This window comes from Eptatretus burgeri, chromosome 1 (assembly GCF_056783735.1).
Source record: "Eptatretus burgeri isolate ZD-2024b chromosome 1, Ebu_testis_v1, whole genome shotgun sequence".
NCBI lineage: Eukaryota > Metazoa > Chordata > Myxini > Myxiniformes > Myxinidae > Eptatretus > Eptatretus burgeri.
The window spans coordinates 154,022,422-154,039,495 of NC_140961.1; the positions used below are offsets into that span (position 1 = coordinate 154,022,422).

Sequence of the window (17,074 nt, forward strand, 5' to 3'; positions counted from 1 at the left end):
ATCCTCTATTTCTCTTGCCGACGACTCCACCCTCTGCCGTACCATCTGTCATTCCTCAGACCGGCAAGCAGCAGCTTCTTCGCTCACTGCAGATCTGGATAAAATCACAAACTGGTCCAACACGTGGAACATGTCTTTCAATCCACACAAATCTCACACTCTCACTATGTCTCTTCGAAAGGACCGTTTACAAACCCCCCATCCACTTTCTCAACAATCCTCTGGAAGAAGTCTTTTCTTTCAAGCTTCTGGGTCTCACTATCTGCCATGACCTTTCCTGGGAAAGTCACATTTCCAACCTTGCCTCAAAAGCCAGTCGCCGACTGGGAATCCTCCGTCGTGCAAAGTCCTTCCTCGGCCCTCTTGAGCTCCTGACTACTTACAAAGCTTTTGTCCGTAGCCTGATGGAGTACTGCTCTCCCCTCTGGGCTGGTGCTCCTGCCTCCCACCTTTCTCGACTTCACGCTGTCGAAACCAGGGCTTTTAAGATCATTGGCATCTCCCGCAATGAAGCTGAGTCTTTGGGCCTCTCACTCAATCACCGCAGGTTGGTCGGTGGTCTTTCTGTCTTCTACCGACTCCTCCCCAGCCTTCCCCCTCGCTACTCTCTCTGCGATTTGTCCCAACCACATTTCCACAGGGCGCTCAAGGTCCGCCAACAACCCCATTCTGGTAAAACTACCAAAATCACGAATCACTGCTCATCTTCACTCTTTCATTCCTCTTTTTCCTGCCTTTGGAATAAACTTCCTCACTCTATTCTTTCCCATTCTTCCCTCCAGGCTTTCAAAACAGCTGTTCACCACCACCTCTTATCTTCCCCCATCCAAATCCTCGATCTTTTTCTACCCCCTGATAATCCACCCAAGCCCACTTCCTTCAATTCTCCTGCTTTCCTTCCTGAAAGTCCCTGTAATGTCCATCTTCTCTCGCCATGTTCCCCGTCCCATCCCCATCCCTCTCCCTTCCACAGTTCACCTGTGTCTGTTCCTCAATGTTTTGTCCCTTCCACTCCCACCCCTCTTGTCTCATGCCTCCTTGCTGTGAGTTGTGTGTTAGCTCTCATACGAGCCTCGACCAAGGTATACAAAAAAAAATAAAAAAAATAAAAAAAATAAAAAAAAAAAAAAAAAAATAACCTGTCACTCGAACCACATCATGTTGATCATTTTTGTAACTTGGTCAAACATTATCACATTGTCTCATCCTTGACTTCTGAAACAATCTACATCGTCAAATACCGCTCGTGAACCATTTTTGTCTTCAGACTTGTTTAATCTATTCTTTCAAATAAATGATGGATTTGTAGCCAGATTTGACCACGATCCACGATAGTTTGATATATCATTAGTTTGTTGAAGTGCCATCAGGTCCTTTATTGCTGAGGGGCCCATTGTGGATTTGCTTGTATTATGCCCCGATGGCAGTTTTCATTTTTGTAAGAATCTTCTTTTGTCGTGTCGTGATACTGGGAAAGATTCCTCTTCGTGCTCATCATCAAAGGTGATGTTAATGATCGATATCGGAAAATTTCTTCCATGTCAAACACCTTCTGGATGTTAATCTGCTGCATTCACTCCAAATGAGCCTTAGTTTAATCATTTTCCAATGACCTATCTTGAGACCCTTAATACCCCTTGCCCTCCACCCCATGACCCTATAATTTTTATCCTTGGATTCTAACGTATTGAGCTTTGTTATATGATGGAAAAATACAATCCTCAGTTGTTGTGAGGGGTGCCACAGTTTCAGCATAAGTAGCAGAGGCTTGATGTCGAGAAATGATGTCATCAGAAACTTTACAGGAAATGTTCAACTTAAAGAATATGCTTGAATTACCACAAAATCATAAAATATTTGTTTTCACAAAGCAAATTCAGAGTGACAACAACTTTTTTTTATTGTATACACATGATGTAAGATTCATTCATAAGTTATTTGTTTTCTTAAATCTAAAAATGATGTAACATTGAGGCAGAATAACACATCCCAACAATCCATAAACGATTGCGACAATAGCAAATATCTCCACGGCAACAGAAAACTTTCCTTGTGTGCTGGAATAGGCAGGAACAAATGCTATGCTGACCATGCAGAAGAACAGCATGCTGAAGATGATGAACCTTAGTTCACTGGAACCCGGGATTATTTTACTCCCTTTCATAGCCATCACTAAGCAGGAGGTCACCAGGACACCAAGGTAACACAAAGCACATGAAACCCAGAGGGGAGATGCACCAACACATTCTAAAACAATGGTTCCCAAACGGTATTCCAGATTTTTGTGTGGTTGTGGTGTCTCCACAACTGCCCAGGCTACACTAAAGCCTGTTTGTGGTAGTGAACAGAGTACTAGGAGGACCTTTGGTTGAAAACATCTTCTCTTTTGATTGTTGCAGGACTCTGATATTGGATGAAAACAAATAAAAAGGAACTTCAAATATTTAGCCAATGGACGACAATAATTGAAAAATGTCAGCAGAGAGAATGAAATGCAAGAAAAAAAAAGACCAAATAATAGATGGAAACAGGAAATTGAAATCTCAACCGGAGTACAATGGTATCAAGTTATGAAAACAGAAAAATTGGAACACTTTGAGGATTAGAATATCCTCATCAACTCAAGTCGATATCTGCAAAATAGCATCTTCACTTTATATTTACTCCGCCATTGAGGGTTAAGGAAGTTATGTTTTCACCCCTTTGTATCTGTTTGTCTGTCTGTCTGTTTTTCTGTTTTTGTACAGTATATCTCAAAAAGGATACTTGGTGTGTGAAAAGGATAAACTGATTCGATTTTGGTGAAGATCCAGAGTTTGATCTGGATCCGAGAGTCTTTTAAGTGATTCTTCACCATTGAAAGAAAAAGCAAACCGATATATAGCACGATACCTCACAAAGTTGCAGAAGGAGTCAGATGAAACTTGGTCGACTGGTTGTGTCTGTGAGAAGGAAGAATTTATTAATTATTGGTGAAGATCCGGATCCATATCTGACGACTAGAATTTTTTGAGTGATTCTTCGCCCATTGAGGGAAAGGGCTAAAAATCATATTTCAAAATATTTCAAAAAAGCTTAATATCTCAAAAAAGTTGTTGACGGATTCAGACGAAACTTGGTGGATAGGTTGGAAGTGTTGAAAGGATGAATTCGTTCAATTTTGTTGAAGATCCGAATCCGATTCCAGATATGAGAAGTATTTTATTTTCAAAGTGATTCTTCACCATTGAGAAATAGGAGCAAAAACGATATATAGCATGATATTTCAAAAATGTATTGGGCCAGATATGTTCTCATGGATGAGGCATTACATGGCAGAGGTAAGCACTCTCCCGAGTGTCCTTCTCATCACTGAATATCTTTAACCTGCGATGTGTCACAGGTACACAATTTTTCCGCATGGTTGTTGTTGTTGTTCTTGTGGTTCTTGTTGGGTGTTGATTTTTGAAATGTGCACCAATTGGTCGAACAACTGCCGGACCACAGGCACATTTGTCACTTGACTCCACCCACCTTAGAACCCAGATGACCTAATATGCTGCCATCTTTTTTTTTCAGGTGTGTTGAAGACATCAGACTTGTTGGCCTCTGCTGATTATACACTGCCGGGTTTGTTGCGTCAGATTTCCATTGGGTTTGTTTGGATCGAGTGATGCGATACAATGAGGGAACCCAAATAATTTAATCATTGAAAAACACAATTTATTAGTAAGGTTTAATCAAGCCCATCAGCATGCACAGTGCAGCCCTCACTAAAAAATAGCGTTATGTAATTTTTGAACGGCCCCATATTGGGGTTAAACAATGTGTGACTGTTTGACAAATCAACTCATTCTGACGTAACCGTGGCAGAGGGTGACATGGATGAGAGGTGTCGAGTAAATCTTTTAATATGCAGTAAATGTATTTCCCAATCGTGTTGTTCAACTTAAAGAGTACTTTGAATGCACATTTCCCAATTGGCCCTCACCAGATTTTTTCGCAGTTTGTGAACACAGTGTGGACGTTCTTGATGTTCAACAAAACTTTTTAATTTGGAAACATGATCAGCATGGACTTTTTTGTGATCAGCATTTATAAATTAACTGATTCATGGAAATGTCGAGGCAAGTAAGTCCAACATATTTGTGACACATGGCCTTCTCATCGGCAATAACCACTCTATTTGAATGCTGCAGAGGGTAGACGTTTTTGTGGAAGGAAATGAAGGCTCACATGGGATTAAAGAGATATCTACCTCTAGCCCTGTGGCGTAATGGCACGCACATTCACCCCTAAGCTCTCTCGGCTGTGTTTGAATCCTGACCCAGCTTTAAACTATCCTTCCAGTGTTTCACAGGCAGTCATTCATAAATCTGTGTGCCATCCCTTAGATGGTTGTAAAACTGGCATGCTGTCTGCCAGCATTGGTTTGTAGACATGAAATATCCCCCTGTGTCCTTTGCAAAGAGTGAGTGAGTTTGCAAAAGAGAACATACAGAGGGCACTGCACTAGCGAACAGCCACGCACTCAGCCAAAAACGCGACCCGATAACCTTGTGCTACATACAAATGGTGACAACACCTTCGCCTTGGAATTTGAATAAATTGTTGCCTCCTAATTTATTCAACAGCAAAAATATCTTGCAGAAATATAATTAGAGCAATGAAAATATAATCTGAATTTTTCGGGAGAATGTGATCATCATTCTATACCTTGAGAATTCATGAGTATGTCATATGCATTGGTGAGCACACAGATAATTGAAAAGGTGATCATGCCAAGTGCCACAGATTCTCTCCATTGACAAGACAAGTCTGTCGGTTCACCCACAAACCCGACACTGCTTGTAAAATTGATTGCAAGTGCAACGAGTAACACAAAGTGAAACGAAGACTTTGATTTCACCGCAATTAACTTGCGGTACGTCACCATCATTATACAAACTATAACCACCATTGTAAAACCAAGAACAGCAAAGGCCAGCAGAGTGAGAGCCAAAGGATCGGTGAAAGCCAGAAACTCCCTTGGCATTGGCAAACAGGTGCTGTGCTGTGTGTTGGACCACAGGTCTTCTGGGCAATGCTGGCAATCCTGTGAGTCTGCATTCAAATCAGTGTCATGTCCAACTTTTAGGATTGTAAAGTTAAAATGGGGAAATCACAATTATATATATATATATATATATATATATATATATATATATATATATATATATATACATATACACACACACACACACACACACACACACACACACACACACACACACACACACACACACACACACACAAAAATATGAGATGATACTTGTAAATTTGCACATAAGGATAACACTGAAATAAGGTCGGTCTAATTGGGTGAACAAACAAACCGGAAGTGTTGGAGTACTGCCCATCAGTGCAAGGGATACAGTCAAAACAGCAAAAGGGCTCCCCTTTGAGAGAAACCTTCCGAGTTCCTGGCTGGCATGGCTCGCTGCACATGGACCGAGGGACCTGGAAAATATAGAGAACAAGTTAATCAACTTTTCATAAACAAGAGTGGATATTTAATATCTTGCAGACTCTGTCCTGATAAAATCTCTTTCTTGCAAAAAAATAAGCATCCTCCTGTTTTAAAGTATGAAGTGTTGGAGGATTTTTTAAAAAAAGTCTGGAACTGTATTGTGTCATACAATAAAGATGACTCAATGAACAAATTTATCTCGAGATCAAAAAGATGAGAGGAAAAAAAGGAGCCGATGAATTCAGGTTGGACATGAGCCTGGATCTTTGGAGTTTCACTAGAAGCTGGCTTCTGGTGGACTACTTGCACCCTGTAGAAAGCTGGAGGGGGAGGAGAGAGTAGAGCAGAAAGAGGAAGAGGGTGCAATCTCATAAAGGAGGCACGATAAGACAGAGACCACCAATCGATCAACCTGTCTTTAATGCAGGAGTTGCAGATCCAGATATTCGGAATCATCATGAGATATTCCAAAGATTTTGAAAGCCTTCATTTGCACAGCTACAAGATGTATGAGGATTTTATGTGGTTTGTCTGGAAGATGTGAAGGATGCTGGAACAGCGAGTTTAAGGAAAATAACTTGTGCAAGCTTTCTCGTGAAGGAGTTTTTCTTGTGAATATATTTGAAGACTCATGATAAACACTTGACAGTAGATATGTCACCTGAGCAAGTGTTTAAACCTGATGGCTGTTTGTTTAAAACATCCCCTGTGAGCAGAATGTGCTTGTGATATTTTATGTTTCTTGTTATGTATATTTTTTTTAGTGTGTAAATATGATATAAGAAACAAAATCAGAAAGTAAATAAATGTCTTTACTTTCATATTGTTTCCATCGTTCCATTGAATGGCACTTTCATTTATCTGCAGGTCTTCACCTTGAGGGGCTCGAGGATTAAATGAACCTACAGGATTGAGATTCATTTTGCCATCATCGTCCAGCTGCCAGTTCAGAAGTTCGTAGTTTGCAGGAGTATCACCATTTTCATCAAACTTAAAAATATCGCCTTTTTTGTTTTTCACAAAGCTCACATTACGGATGTAGAACAGTAACTGTAAAGGATAAATCATTGAAAGTGTGAAAAACTTATCACGATAATAAAAAATAATAAAAAAAAACAGAGAGCTCAAAGAACATGGTACCAATGCATTGTTTTTGGTATATATTTCAATTAAAATAAAATAATTATTTTAAAGATAGTCTAAAAAAATTCCAGAAGTTTAGTGCTGTTGAACCAGTTTTATTCATCACCCTAAAACACCTAATTTAAAAAGTCCAAGTTCTGCAAAACTGGAGGTTTTTGGAAGTATTATGAAGGCAATTAGTGTTCTGCAGTGTTCAAGTGTTTGATTCAATTTAAATAAAGGTTGAAAGAGGTTTCAAGGCATATAAATAAATTAATTCCTAATTTTATCGCCGTTTTATCCAGTGTGTATGACACTCCACTATCTCACATATTACATTTGTTATTCATGCCTGTTGTCTGTGTCTTTATTTTTTTTACAACGTCCTTAAAAACAGTAAATTTCCTGTTTGGAATGATTTTCGATTTTGTTTGAGTGCCAGGCAGACAGAGTAAAATATGACCTTAATCTGCTCTGCACATATGCAATTGGGACTAATTCAGAGACTAAGTGTTGTGAAATGGCAAATTCGTCTTACTATTCATGTTCCGTGTTCCCTTTTCATCATGTTCAAAATATCACATTCAATTTAAATAAGTTGTTCCTTGATCATAAACTGCTGATCATAAACTGAGAAGACAGACAGATGGATGGACGGACATGAAGCAATTGCTTAACCACGCTTTTCCCTTTGCGTGTGTGGGGTAAAAATGGTTAGAGTAATCCACTTTGAAGGATTACAAGGTGCTAACATTTCGGGATTATCTTTCCTTAGAGAAAAAGAGGCTTGTCTTTCTCTTGCATCAAGGGTAATGCCTGAATCATCTTATTATCCTTCACTGTGGATGCATTTGAAAATTTCTTCACAAGTTTTTATTATCTTGTGAAAATGCAGTCTGCTTGGTCTGGAATTAGCTTCTTCATTGTGAGGAGATTGCCATCTTCAACAGCAGCATTCGTCTTCTCAACAAAGGTTTGCACAACATTTCAGTGTTTCTAGTTTAGAAATGGAATTGGCCCGCATAGATTCTATTTGATGAAGGTCAGGATTTCTTTTTAATATATAGCATGGTCAGGGTCACAAGGACAGACACCTGCTCAGAACTATTTGAGAATGCAAGGATGTAAAATGTTGATCTAAATTGCAGAAAATTTCAACAAAATTCTGCTCTGTAACTTTCTCACCAATGCGGAAAAATTTGATGTAAGTGCCACCATAGCAATTGACTTCAGGCTCAAGGTATACATTAAAGTAGTGGAAACTCAAATAAATTCATACAGGAATTAGAGTGTTCATACAATACATAACTCCACACAAGCAAGCTGTCTGGAGAAACAAGGACTTGGGCCGGATCTAGGAACTGAAAATTTAAATGGTTGTGATGACATAAAATACCATAATTTTTTGTCCAATTACCACTAAATTGAAGTGTTTTGAACGTGCCAAAAGGCCAATTTGTGTTCTAAGTTATTCCAAATATAATATTAAATTGAAATATCGCGACACAAGGGGTGTTTGCATGGCATCACTCTGGCATGTTTCCCAGCCTTGGCAAAGCAAACATTTCCTTCTTGTTGTCGTGCTTGTGCCTTTCTTCAGAGAAGGCAGCTTGCAATGACATTTGCCCACACAAGCTAAACTATATGATATGTTGATTTGGATTACAAACTGAATATAATAGGATTACGAACAGCATCATGTCAGGTGAATCTGAGTGATTATTATCAGAAAGATTTTCAGAATCTGAGTCGACGTTTGTCAGCAAGTACTCCACCTTGTCAGGAGAAAAGGACGCAGAGTCCAGGAACAGTTGGGTGCAACTGCGTAAGGAGGGTACAGAAAGTGATGGGTTTTGGACACAAGGTTTCGATGCAAACACCAAGTTTAGGCATGAAGTTTTTCACGTGCGATATCAGCAGTGCAGCCATTTGAGGTAAGGGAGGGGATGGAGGGAGAACATACACCAGAAACAGGTTTGATTAGACGCCACCAGGATTTGGAGGAGAGAGAGGTTTGAAAGTTCAGACTTGAGCTTAGAAAGATGTTGTGTTCCTGTTCTCCTGAGGAAAGATACACACTTGTTCCGAGCTTTATGGAAGGAACTGAGATTACCCTCAGTTGGGTTTGCTTTCCATGAGGCAAAGGCAAGTTGTTTAAGGACAACTGCCTCGCCATATGCTTCAGTGAACCATGGGCGGCAGGAAGGGTAGGACAACTGAAAACGAGAGAGAATAAATCTGTGCATGAGGGAGAGCAAGTTTCTTTTAAATAATTCCCAGGATGAGTTGATGTTGGAGAAAGTAGCGATGGCAGACCGGTCTTGATGTTTGATGGCTACTTGTAGACCCTTCCAGTCGGCTTGAGTGAAATGCCAAACTCGACGTTGCTGAGGTGGTTCTCTGAGAGATGTCCACTTTGACAAGCATGTGGTTAGAAGAACCGATTGGAGCAAAGGAAGAACAGATGTTTTCAGGGAAATTTGTCAACATCAGATCCAGAAGAGATAGAGTACCATTGAGTGAGATCCGGGTCGGGAAATTGACCGATTGAGTCAGTCCCAATGAGTTGAAGAAAGCTTTTGCTGAAGTTCCGTGACAGATGAGAGAGGTACCCACACTTAGCCAACTGGCATGATGACAATTGAAGTCACCACAAATGAGCAAGAGAGAGTTTTGAAAAGAAGATTGAAGTTGATCCATGTTTTTGGATAGTGAGGTGTAAATGGAGTCATCACTGTTTGGTGGACAGTACTGTACACATATAAACATGAGGTGGGAGTGGAGGGGAAGCCGAACCAGAGGTATTCCTGTGCGTGTGGGCGAGTGAGGACAGTGCATGGAGAGTGAGGAATAGAGTCTTTGATGAAAAGAGCAAATCCTCAACCAGGACGAGGCTCAGGTCTGTCATTGCAGTGGAGGGAGTAAACAGGGAGAGATACTTGGGAGTCAGACAAATCTTGTGGGAGGAAAGTTTCTGTTTGGCAGATTATGTCTGGTTTGTCAGTGGAAACCGGTATGGAAAGATCTGAAACTTTTATGGTAAATCATTAGCAAGAAAACAGAAAGCACATTGTTTAATAAGAAGAAAAATATAGAAAAAAAACGGATGATTATATTTCCTATGGGTTCTTTTTACATGAGTTCAATTAACATTTGGTGGATAATGAGATTAAATGATATTATAGTTTTATTATTGCCTGTATTCACTCACATTGATTAAAAAAGTTGCTCAAAGAGGAAATCTAGTTCTACATCTACATCAACAAATTAACACCACCAATGAAGAAAAAGAGTTAATCAAGACAATTTCAGAAACAAGTATCCTCACCTTTTGACGACAACCTCTCAAAGGACGAAAAATGGTGTCTGGCCACAAACGAACGCGGAACTGAACTTTTATCACAATGCTTAATTTACAAACACAATTTGACAATAATTTCAACATTTAGAAGTTATTTCTTCACTTATTTTAGAAAATATTGCATTTTTTTTTCGACTTTCTTTTTTAGAAATATATTTCTTCGAAATATATATTTTTGAGAACATTTTAAGAAAAGTAACAACAAATTAGCTTTTTATAAAATAATGATAAAGGCTATAAAACTGTTGTAATAATAAAGTTAAAAAAAAATTCACCTGCCATGATGCAAAGTTCTTAACATTTGCGCACGAACCATTGGTGAAAGGACCACTATGTGGTTTGCACATCACCATATCATCCAAAGCATGTGCAATCACATACACAGCAATGTACACATTATAAGGCTGATGAAATTGTGAAAAATCTGTGAACTGAGATTTGGTCTCCTCGAGTTTTTCATCTCCTCTACATTGCGGAATTTCCTGCCTCTCTGTGTCAAAAGAGCATTTAAATATTAGTTCCCAGAGTTCATTCATAAAAATGCTCATCCCTTTACGATTGTCATTCACAGATTTAACATTTTTCATCATGTCATTTTTGGGAGAGAAAGTCCTCTTTGTCAGTCGATCAAGAATGCAAATATTGTTTCCTGGGATCAATGTTCTCTTTCCTAACCATGATAATGGAAATAATATTAATTTTTGGAATCCTTTGTCTGCTGTCGAAGCACGTTCTTGGAGTGTGTGGAATGAATGATTATGCATAGGTTTATTTGTTTCTTCATTCACACATAAAATATCATTGAAATCTCCTCTCTTTGTATAATAATGAGATAATGTGTTGCAGAAGTGTGAACCATTATGAAGAACAATTTCTGTTGAATGTTTCCTTGCATTATGGAAAATGCAAATTAAATCTGGATCCACAAAAGTTACATGATCGCTGTCACGTTTTTCCTTCGTTGAATTTACAACTTGAGAATGTTCAATCACCACCTTTCCAATCGCAAATTCCACATGTCCAGAAATATTTAACATATCGGGTTTGGAACTGATGAGGAATTCATAAAAGCCTGGAATATGCTCATAAAATGGATAAAATCCAAGCGCACCCAAAAATATCGGAGCATATCGTGGAAGTTTTATGGAGGAACTGCTAATAAGTCCTAACCATATCTTTTCACTTATATTGTTCACCAAAAACACCTCTGCTAGTGGTACAATATCTTTATAATGCCACAAGATAAATATAATATTTGCTTTTGTCTTTGCCACAACATTCCCTTCATTCAGACATTTGTTCGGTAAAACACAACATTGGAATGACATTTTGCAATAAATAAATAAATAAGGTCAATATCCATCTCAACAAGCAAAGAGAATGAAAGGTATCTTTAAAAAATATTTTTCATTTATTCAAGATAAACTCAACATTATTTCCTTTGAATCAGTTATTTAAACTCCGTGAGGTTGTATAAACATTTATATTGCATGAAAAAAAATTAAATTTGGAAACAGAAATTCACACAAAATATATATCAATGTATTTTTGGAATCAAAATGGCTTTCAAAACGTGCAGAAAAAACTAAAACGGCACTCAGTAGAGTGCATCCCTCTGCCAGGCTGAACAGTTTACGATTTGTATCCCACTGATAGACCAAATCTGCATCACAGAAATGAACCAAAATGTGATCGATTAATTTTTTATCACCTATCCAAATAATTCACCAAGTTTTGTCAAAACTCATCCCTAACTTTTTGAAATATCAAGTTATGTTTAGTTTTTGGCCCTATCTCTCAATGATAAAGAATGACTTTAAATTAAAAAATTCTCATATCAGGTTCCAGATTTTCAACAAGCTTGAATCATTTCGTTTTCGGCAGACACCATTTCTGGCCAATTTTGTTAAATACCTCTCTTTGGAGAACTTAATTATTTTAGAAAGTTTTCTGTCAGGCTCACTTGGCTACATTTGAATGGGTTTGAAGGTATTGGAGTTGCAGCTGAAACCCGAATCTTATCCAATTCCTCCTGATGACTTCATCTTTTGCTCTTTATTCTTAAGGTTCCTTCTTCGTCTTCCATTTGATTATATTTGCACCATATTCTGATACTGTGTGGACTGCACTTCCCCTCTGAGGCACGTCTCGTGGCTTGTATATGTTGCTGCGTTTGAGCCTGGGGAGTAACTGCTGAAATCTATCGATTTGGGTTCTTCCTGACATCTTTTTTCTTTGTTCCTTTCACACTTTTTTCTAATTTTTTTTCACAATTCTCTTTGTTCATTCAAATTTTTGCTTTTTCATCTCTTTTACTCTCTTTTTCTCTCGTTCATTATCTATCTTTCGAAGGAGAAGTGAATTCTTTCAGAAATTATGTTGTAATGCTGACTTGGCTCTGCCTGGATGGGTTTAATGGTTGTGGAGTACTGAATTTGAAGAAAAACTGAATTCTCTCAGTTGAAACCTGAATTCTCTCCTCGTTCCTCATGATGACTCTGACTTAGTTATTTACTTCTTCGGCTTCCTTCTTGATGTTCCTTTTTATTTCATCTGAATACGTCCGTGGAATTTTTGAGATATCGTGCTATATCTCGTTTTTTTTTGCCCTATCACTCAATAGTGAAAAATCACTTGAAATATTCTCGGATCCGGATCAAACTCTGGATCTTCACCAAAATCTAATCAAATCCTCCTTGTCATCCACCCATCCTGTCCTCCAGGTTTCATCTGAATCTGTCAATAACATCACAGACAGACAAACAGATAGAACAACAGAGAGACACACAGACAGGGGTGAAACATAAACTCCATGGAAATTTGGTGGCAGAGTTAACAGGGAAAAAGACATAACTTAGCCACTGATGTTTAATAATTTTGCTGTACGGATTTAAAGGGACAGCCCATATTTATGTTCAAGTAAAATGGCCGCCAGTCTACCAGTCGGCCATCTTTGATTAGACCACAAATTAAAGGGAGAGGCACGTGTAAGCCATTATGTAATGTGCTTGTGCCAAGCTTGAACAAAATCAGACCATGCATGTCTGAGAAATGGTTGGGGAACCATTTAAGTAACACGATGGCAAGCAGTCTGCCATATTGGATCCGATTTCGCAAACAAATAAAGTGCATATGTAGGCCATTATATACTATCTTGGAGCCAAGTTTGACCCAAATCGGTCAATGAATGTCCGAGAAATGTGTTCAACATCTGTTTTTTTGAATAACTAAAATGGCCACCAGTCTACCAGTCAACCATGTTTAATCAGATCAAAAAATAAAGTAAGTTTTGAAGTGTACGCCATTGGGTATCTTGCTTGCACCAAGATTGAACAAAAACGGACAATGAATGTTGGAGAAATGGTTTGCGACACTTTTAAGTCACAAAATGGCCACTAGTCAGCCATCTTGGATCTGATCTCGAACCAAAAATGACACACATGTAAATCATCATTCCTGATAGGTTTGTCAAGTTTGAACAACATCGGTAAATGCTTCTCCGAGATATGGTTGAGGACATGTTCAACATCAGGTATTTTTACACTAAAATGCCCAATAGTCGGTCATATTGTATCAGATCTCGAAAGAAAATGACCTGCTCATGCAACCCATTATTGCATATGTGTGTGCCAACTTTGAATATCTTCGGAAAATGCTTTTCTGAGATATGATTGACACATGTTCATCATCGGGCTTTTTTCAACTAAAATGGCCGATAGTCAGCCATATTGGTTCCGATCTCGAAAAAAAAAATTAATAAAAAACACAGCATGCACCTGTAAGCCAACATTGCATATGTGTGTGCCAAATTTGAAGAAGTCCCATCAATGCATATCCGAGAAATAATTGAAGATGTGTTCGACACCAGGTGTTATTTTTACAACTAAAATGGACGCCAATCGACAATCTTTATTCGCATCGTGAAACAAAATTATGTGCTGATGTATACCATCATGTGTTGTCTTTTTTCTCAGTATGAATAAAATCGATCCACACAGTCAGGCCCAACAGTTTGCATACATTTGAGCAGAATACAGTTGACTTCCATTTATACCACTTTTCTCCACAATAATCATTATTCTTTCCATTCCTAGAAAAATTTCAACCATTCTCCCTTATTTCTATCAAAGGTTTCTGCGACTTTTGTACTTTGGATGATTTTATTTACAGTTTAATTCATGATGTGACAAAAATAGCAGGTCAAAAGTTTACATACAGCACACCCTAATATTGTCTAATACTTTGTTGCATAGCCTTTAACCTTTCGAACTTCAGTCAGTCTTGCAGGATAACCAACACTCAGCTTCTTCCAATTCCATGAAGGTATTTTAACCCATTCTTCTTGACAGTGTTGGTAGAGTTCAATCAAATTCGTGGGTTCCCTCTTTTGCACTCTCTTATTTAATTCTGTCCACAAATTCTCCATTGGATTTAAGTCTGGGCTTTGAGCTGGCCATTCCAAAACATCAAACTTGTTCTGCTGAAGCCATCCAGCAATCAACTTGGAATTATGCTTTTTGTCATTGTCATGTTGGAAGGTCCAGCGACATCCGAGGTTCAGCTTTCGAGTGGACTGCTTCAGATTCCCTTGTGACACCTTCGTCCCTGAAGCCTCCAATTCTTGGCACAGGTGTTTCTTGATAGTCTTGGGGTTGAAGCGTACCTTTCTGACCAATGCCCTCTCATCAGTTGGTGTCAACGTGGAATTCCGGCCTAATCTTTGAAGGATCTTGGTTGTCCCTAGGTCCCTATACTTCCACACAATCGTATGTATTGATGGCCGTGGCACTTTTAGTTGCCTTGATATGGCCGCTTGAGAAGTCCCTGACTTGTGCAACTGGATAATGCTCTTCCTCAGGTCTTCAGAGTATTATTTTGCCTTCCCCATGCTGACTCAAGTGGACATAGGGCCTGCATTGGAAACCTAGGCCCTTTATACAGACATGGGAGCACTAGCTGACCTATTACATAAAAATTATAATCAGCAGAGAATGGGGGACACAATGCAGCAAGTCAACTTGGTGTATGTAAACTTTTGACAAGCTATTTTTGTCTCATCATGAATTAAACTGTGAATGAAATCATGCAAAGTACAAAAGTTGCAGAAACCCTTGATATAAACAAGAGAGAATGATTGAAATTGTTCTCTGAATGGAAATAATTGTGATTATTGTAGAGCAAAGAGGTAGCAATGGAAGTCAACTGTATTCTGCAAAACTGTATGCAAACTTTTGGGCCTGACGGTACATGCTGGAGATAAGGTTGCAGATGCACACATGCACAAACACAAAAATTGAGACCAATACCATAAGCCCCCTTTTCGGCATAAGTCCATTGGGGGATAATAAAGCATTACAAGGAAGAAATAATACAGCAATTAAATTATGTATCCACATCAACATGAGATGTGGTTTCTCGGAGAAATAAAGTGAGCTCTGCAAATTAAATAATGGACTGAATCATCAAAAAATACATTTGCTCTTGTTCATCCACAGTGCTTACCCAAGTGAAGCAAATGATGTTCTTCATATTGAAGTGGCCAAGTTTCTTGAAAGGCCAAGCAAGTGTTTTCATTTTCCACCTCTGTTACAAACTGAGCTGCTGCATTTCTGCCATAGTCATCTTCCACGTTCATAACACCTACATATGTCCATTGAAAATAATTCACCAAACGAACCACAGCTGATGTCAAGAACAGATCACTCGGATACGTCCGCAAAAAGGATGCAAAAACAGTTTTGTCACTGAAACATTTGCAACCTGCTGCAAAACTTATCTAAAGAAGGTGGAATTGAATTTATCGAGTTTATTATATCATTGCATGTTTCAGAGCTACAAGTAAATCAGTAATGTTACATTTACTTGCCATTCATTTTACCTGTGGCTTCAAAAATAAACTAAGGATGTTGTTTAATGGTTTTGAAAGCGCTGAAGAATAAGGTCCAACAATTGCATGTGGAGAACATAATCCTTCAGTTACATCATCAGTTTCAATGCTCTGCTGCATTACTCTCAACCCATACTCATAGATTTTGGAAATTGACAAACAGGTATCATAAATTCCATAACCTAATGTGATGTTCGGTATGAGTGAATGTTTTTCATTTATTTCTTGGATAGCAAACATCATGGCCATTGCCCATTGTAATTGTCTGGGACGTATCCTGAAATAAAAAATGTTTGTTTTTTAGCCTATTGCTCTGCACAGCAAGAAACAGGAATTTGAAAATCGCTTATGTGCTTCTTTTTGTGTGTTTATGTGTCAGTGGATCTTTTGAGGGCTTAACTCTTTCTATTTGAGCTTTTGTCATAAAAAAAAGTTTCAACAAAGCCTTTTTATGAGAAAATGGAGTTGACCAATTGAAAATCGGGTCAAAATGTCAAAGGGCAAAATCACTTTCCTACTCTTTGCGAAGGACAACATGAGATCTTTAATGACCACCAACTAATGCCAATAGGTGGGACGCCCAGTTTAATGTCCATCCAAAGGACCTCACACATATTGATGAATCACCCTTCCTGTGAAACACCAGGATGAAGGTTTATAAATTGACTGGGATTTGAACTCAGGAGAGACAGCTGAGAGGTGTGTGTGTGTGTGTGTGTGTGTGTGTGTGTGTGTGTGTGTGTGTGTGTGTGTGTGTGTGTGTGTGTGTGTGTGTGTGTGTGTGTGTGTGTGTGTGTGTGTGTGTGTGTGTGTGTGTGTGTGTGTGTGGACCTCTATGCCATCCCTATCACCTGCTGATCAGATTGATGATTATAATTGATCAAAGTGGTCGAACCAACTGACGAAGGTCAAAATGTTAAACTGTAATTTATATCAAAATCGTAAATTGTAGCATTTTTTTGTTGATGTGGCACTGATCAATGACCAAGTCTTCGTTTTTAAGTTCAAAACTATACTCAAAATTTTCTTTTTATATTGTTTGAAAACAGAATTACACAATGTTATTTGTAAAAAAAAATAAAAAAATGGTGAGAACAATGTTTGATGCAGAACCCAAAAAAGTATAGAATTCAAGAAAAAAATAAAACAAATGTGGTTAACTTTATAAAAGTGATTTACTTGATAACTTATATTGAAAGAAAACCAAATGCATTAT

The 17,074-nt window shown here is 38.4% G+C and overlaps 1 protein-coding gene across 1 annotated transcript; it reads right to left on the reverse strand.

The window, feature by feature from the left end:
* Window positions 1-1,927: 1,927 nt before the first annotated feature.
* Window positions 1,928-15,715, reverse strand: LOC147035790 (extracellular calcium-sensing receptor-like). The gene is made up of 4 exons (XM_085869503.1): window positions 15,474-15,715; window positions 5,355-5,478; window positions 4,696-5,082; window positions 1,928-2,403 (listed from the first exon to the last, which is right to left on the reverse strand). Exons 1-4 carry the CDS (start codon window positions 15,543-15,545, stop codon window positions 1,928-1,930), a joined length of 1,059 nt encoding a protein of 352 aa, XP_085725629.1. The 5' UTR covers window positions 15,546-15,715.
* Window positions 15,716-17,074: the final 1,359 nt, after the last annotated feature.